Raw genomic sequence first — 6000 nt, forward strand, 5'->3', positions numbered from 1 at the left:
TTTTTTCACCACTCTTCAGTCGAGAAATTGACTTCAGTGGGTTATGCCCAGTCTAGAGTAATGTAAAATAATTGCTTAATGGATTTAGTCTGTAATTAACCCCCGTGAAAGTTCTAGAAGATTTCTAGCCTAGATGAATTCCCCTCTAGTCGGTACTATAATTTACCTCTTGGCTTTCGACAAACAGTACAAATTTTTATCTTAAGGAGAGAACCATAATCATAACTAACAATCAAAGTACACAGAAAGCTTAAGTGCAGCTCCATCTCCATTAGGTACTTGGCACTCTATAAAGAATGAAAATAAAGGTGTCTTTGAAAGATCCAATTACCAGCTTATCTGTAACTGCATCCACACAACTGAGCCTTCTGAGGCTAATACAGAAATACTTGCCACAAAGTCAACTTCACACAAGGCTGTGTGGACCTAAGAGTTTTACAAATGAGAGAGAAAATTGATGTCAAGAAGACAATACAGAAGAGCAGTTGATCAGGCTTTGCTTTCTGCAATTCATCCTAGAATTAGTGAATGCAACTGGTGGCCTGCACACAGAGAGCTTATTTAATCAACTGAACATCATAGAACCTATATAGCATACATTATAATGTGTATAATATGCTCTCTGCTTTTGCAAGTAAACATGCAGCATGACATAGACCAAAAGGTTACCTGGTAAACAGCATGATGCAGTGCAATATTGATTTGTGCTCTTGCACTGGTTCTGGCTCTGGCTAGGGCACAAAACTGTGGCAAATACTTGCCACATAAAAACAGATCTGTGCTAATGAATGGCCTGCCCACATTCTGCATCATTCACATGACCGGAAGACATTTTGTACTCCTGGAACTCAGGGAGCGGTGGGCACATATACAGGGAATGAAGGTGCTTTGTGGCCAAATATGGCATTTTGCACCGCAACCCACTTTTGTAAACCAGCCCTTGTATCAGAAAAAAACTAATATGCCTACATACATCTTATAGCAGAGGAATGAAATGGATTTTCTGCAAGCCACATTTGTTTTCCTCGTGCCATAGCAAGTATGTTCAATGTAGATAGAATCATGCCAAGTTATTACTACTCAGCCAACACTTATTACAACAAAATGCTGCTAAACAAAAATTGGTGATTGTATAGATACTTTATTAGTAATCACCAATATTCAAGATATGTAGAGACATTCATTCGTCATGTATCCATGCAAGTTATCACTGATAGAATGATTAACAGATTGGTTTTCATCTTCTCAAGTTGCTCTGCTTCTGCTCCCAAACTAACCTGTGTAATGTATAGGAGTTTCCTATTCATTCTACAAACAAGACAACACATTCTATCACATATCACCTTTATACTACCATGCCAGTCAGCTCCTAACCTAAAACAGTGCAATCGATTCACAGCCACCTAACCCATGAGACAGGCAAGACAAATCCAGGGGAATAGAAAGGTACAGACAAATACTAGGTTCAATATCAGTTAGTACATGCAGAAATAACTTTAGAACCAATGAAAAGGTCTAATCTCTAATGAACGTATTGGGAAATTGCTTAGCATTATGCTTCCTTTCATAAGGCAAAATGTTATTTAATGATATTAACCTTCTACATACAGTGTCTTTATCCAAATTCCTGAACTGATATAGTTAAAAGGGTGGTTCACTTAATCAAATAACTCAAAAACCACAAGTAATAAAAAGTGAAAATCATTTTCAAATTGTCTCAGGATATCACTCTATATTATAGCAATAGCTGATTTAAAGGTGAACAACCCTTTTAAACATATGAGTGGGCCCCGCCTCCATGACGTAATAATCCAACCTGCAGCTCTCCAGCATTTATTGAACAGCTCAGTTTCTCCTAAAAAAGTTAGCTGATGCTCCTTTGCTTTAGTGTGCACAGTATCCAAGAGACATCCCTTTTCTTATTATACACAATATCAAACAATACATAATTTCGCCTTCCTATGCCCACTGCTTAGTAAATACATGTATCTGCCTTACTATACACTTGTTATCCCCATTCTATTGGTTACAATTATAGATATAGCAATTAACTCCAGCACACGTAGAATGCTTAAGGGATTCTTCCCGTGTTTAATGTTCAAGCCAACAATACATTTCGGGGGCGTACCCTTTGTTACAATTATAGATGTAAGTATACAGCATAAAAAAGAGATGATTCAAAGGCAGACGAATAAACTTAAAGGGGTTGTTCACCTTTAAATTAACTTTTTTTTTTTGTGGTTTTTGAGTTATTTAGCGTTTTATTCGGCAGTTCTCCAGTTTGCAATTTCAGCAGACTGGTTGCTAGGGTCCAAATTCCCCTAGCAACCATGCACTGATTTGAATAAGAGACTGGAATATGAATAGACGAGGCCTGAATACAAAGCTGAATAATAAAAAGTAACAATAACCATACATGTGTAGCCTTGCAGAACATTTGTTTGGTTTTTTTAGATGGGGTCAGTGACCCCCCATTTGAAAGCCAAATAATTCAAAAACTATAAGAAAAGAAAAAATGAAGACCAATTGAAAAGTTGTTTATAATTAGTTATGGTATAACATCCTAAAAGTTAACATAAAGGTGATACTGTAATATAATATACAGCATATAAAACACTAATAAAGACCTACAAACACATGAGATTTTCTGCCTGTCTCAATCTGGTTTGGACACAGTTAAATGAATGAGGTGCCACTTACAGTAGCCAGTGAGGGGAGAGTCTCTGCCGCTGCTGCAGGGGGGAGAGGCCGGGCTGGGAGGCACATAGAGGGTCGGGGAGCAGCTAAGAGCCCTGGCATTTCCCGATCTCTTCTTCTTGGTGTCTACGGACTTCTTGCGCCTCAGTTCCAGCGCTGCTCCCCCGATCATCTCGTACATTGGGTTTAGCGCTTCGCTTTGCGTTATGTGGGCAGTGCATGACTTCTACATACTGTCAGGGCACCTTCCAGGGCGTGGGGCAAAAGTCCTAATCCACAGCCACCTGTCCTGGACCCAAAGCGCACTAATCCACAGCACAGCAAATAATCGCACAACCAAGTTGGTACCGACACGTTTTCACTCAATGGACATTCCTTTATTTCCTTTAACGGAATGAGAATTGTCCTCCCCTGGCGCAGAGCCGGTGCCCATCCAGAGCGCACTACACTACACTGATCCCAACGCTCTACTGCTCATGCGCACAGAAAGGGCGGGCACTGGGAAAACGGGGGCGTGGCGTTCCATTCACACAGCAGGTGCTCCTAAGAATAGGTATCTTTTAATGATGGTTTGGGGCAGCCTGGATTTCCTTTAAACTGGAAGGATTTGAGTGTCAAATTCTAACTTAACTCTGCTCAAAAGCAAGCAGTGATTCAATTGCTGCTTGCGGGTCTGCAGTAGTGATTGGCGAATTTGTCCCGTTTCGCAGAAATGCGAATTTTGACGCTCGCATCAATCTTGACGCTGGGATTAAAGTCAATGGGCATCCAAATAATGTTGACGTGCGCTGGTTCTGACGCAATCGACTTTTCTGACGCGCATCCAAAATTTTTTGCCACCTGCGAATTTTTGCTGGCGAATTTAGTAGTCGGTGGTGAAACACTGAAATTTACCGCGAATTCACGCCTGGTGAATTTATTCACCCATCACTAGTCAGCAGCACTCTCTGGGACTCATTTATAAACACTGGGCAAATTTGCACCTGGGCAGTAAGCCATTGCAACCAATCAGATGCATGCTTTCACTGTTCCAACTGAAGCTGACTGAAAAAAGCTAATCACTGATTGGTCGCTACGGGTTACTGCCCAGGTGCAAATTTGCTCACTGTTTATAAATGAGCCCCACATTAAAAGGCACAGGGAGGGGAGGAGGAGGGTGGGAGCGCTTAGCTGTCCCGTCTGCTTCTGCAAAGTTCAACCTCTAATCTTGTTTAACCAGTGTGTGAGTGAGAGACCCCCCCAAGTACACACCAGACTGCTAGTTGTTTTCCTTGTTGAAAGTTTTCGCTTTCATTGAGAAACCCGAGTTGACATTGCTTCTCTAATAAATACACCAAGATCTTAGCTGGTCCAAAGTGAATCCTTAGTCATGTGAGTTGAGGGAAACTGGTGTTTATATGAGAGAGCCCAGCCTAGGTGTGTGCAGGTGCTTTGGGATTGGGAGAGATAGAAGGTATGTACAGTATATATCAGTTGTTTTGTGTGAGGTGTGAGTTAAACTCACCATACACCAGAAGATCACACTTTGCTCAAGCTCATCTGTAATAGAAATCTCCCAAATAGAGAAACGGCAAGAGAAAATATTAGGGTTGCATAGGTTAAACTTTTCTCCATGGCATCCATCCATATGTTTAATAATGTAGTGCAAACATTTTTGAAGTTCAATTAATGTTCTACTTTCTAAGCAGATATTTGCGTCGCAGGAAACTGCACATTTTCTGTTGCCAGGGCCGGATTTCATATTGCGGCACCCGAGGCCGCATGGTCCCTGCACCACAAGTTTGCAAGCGCATGCCCCCGCTGCAAGGTCCTAGCACCGAATCATTACACAACTGATACTTCTCCTCCAATATGAAGCACCAGAGCATTTTGGTGCTTAGAGTCTCCAGTGCTCCTTATGATGCCGCCCCTAAAATGTTGCTGCCCTAGGCCTGGGCCTTTGTGGCCCTGCCACAAATCCGGGCCTGTCTGTTGCAAGACTTTTAATAAACTAAGCGCACATACTAGCGCTGCTGGCCACAACTGCATTAGAAATATGCCACAGAAATCCAGTTGTAAAAATATCGACGTCACTGTGTAGGTGCACAGTTGCACACATCTCCATGCATATTAACTAACTCCATGCCCACAGCCACGTGTCATTATTTGTGACATCACTGCCTGATATTTGCGACATGCACATAACAAAACCTTTGCAGAAATCAGCTGTAATGCAAAAGTATTTACATGTGCAGACAAAATGGCGCATACATTTGGTTGCACCAGATTAGGTGCTGTGATTCGTTAATAAATGCGCCTCAATGAGCTGGTGTAGGTGGAAAGAATGATGCAGGGAGGGGATGTGGGTCACAGGTTAGAACTGAAGCATCCACAGTGGCCAACACCTTGAGGGTGTTAATGCTTTTATATCAGTGTTATACAGCACTTTTATATTTTTCACCATGATCTGCAAATCAATAATGTGCATTAAAATAAGCAATGTCTGGAGCTCCCCTCTATGTTTTATAATTAAAGTTATAAACTATCTCTTTCAGAGGCTTCAGAATGTGGATATCATACTGTGTATTATATTACTGTCCTGGGCAGAGTCCGTTTCCTGACACCATTTTGTCAGCAGTGGAAAATTAGATAAATCAAATGTTTTTAAATTTCTGGGCAATTTATTCTATGCAGGATGCATTTGAGATTTTGCTTTGCTTTCAACTTAATGTATGGAAAACATGCCAGATAATCCATTGGTTGTTTATGCAGTTGATAATTTGGGGTCTTTTACTTACTGGCACTCAATAAACATTTTTTTTCAACAAGACCCATGGAGTACTGTGCCTTTTTCTGTAAATCTGTTGTAGAGTGTGCTCCACTATCTATCTTTTTATCTATCTAACTTTTGCTTTCTCACACTTTATGCCATTGTTCTCCCATTTCTGATTTTTATTCTTCCTGACCCAGCTCTTCTTTACTTTCTCTTGTTCTCTCTATATTAGTTGATTTTGCTTCTGCTTTGCCTTATTATATTGCAAATGTACTGTGTAATTTTCTGTCTGTCGCAACTGACAACCCTGATTTATTTTCATGTTAACGGAAATTAGCTACGTAATCTAATTGTGCTTATTTGCATTCTAACAGTAACTGCACCCAAATGATATACAAGCTGTCTGGTCTCCAGTGGGTTAAGTGGCATTTTGAAGTCATCAGAACACTCACCTCTGTTATTTATTAATAGTCACCCTGTCACAAAACGAGCCTGGCACAGCAGATACCAATGCATGGGGTCACTTTCACTTAGATATCGCTGTTAAGATG

General features: G+C 40.8%; 1 protein-coding gene across 1 annotated transcript in view; it reads right to left on the reverse strand.

Moving 5' to 3' along the window:
- Window positions 1-3124, reverse strand: part of LOC108712387 (anoctamin-4) — an 88349-nt gene extending 85225 nt beyond the window's left edge. Inside the window, 2 exon segments of the mRNA XM_041588673.1 lie at window positions 2701-2876; window positions 2878-3124. Coding sequence (XP_041444607.1) covers window positions 2701-2876; window positions 2878-2918 — 217 coding nt within the window. The 5' untranslated portion in view covers window positions 2919-3124.
- Between the last annotated feature and the right edge of the window lie 2876 nt (window positions 3125-6000).

This window comes from Xenopus laevis, chromosome 3S, assembly GCF_017654675.1.
Source record: "Xenopus laevis strain J_2021 chromosome 3S, Xenopus_laevis_v10.1, whole genome shotgun sequence".
Taxonomy (NCBI): domain Eukaryota; kingdom Metazoa; phylum Chordata; class Amphibia; order Anura; family Pipidae; genus Xenopus; species Xenopus laevis.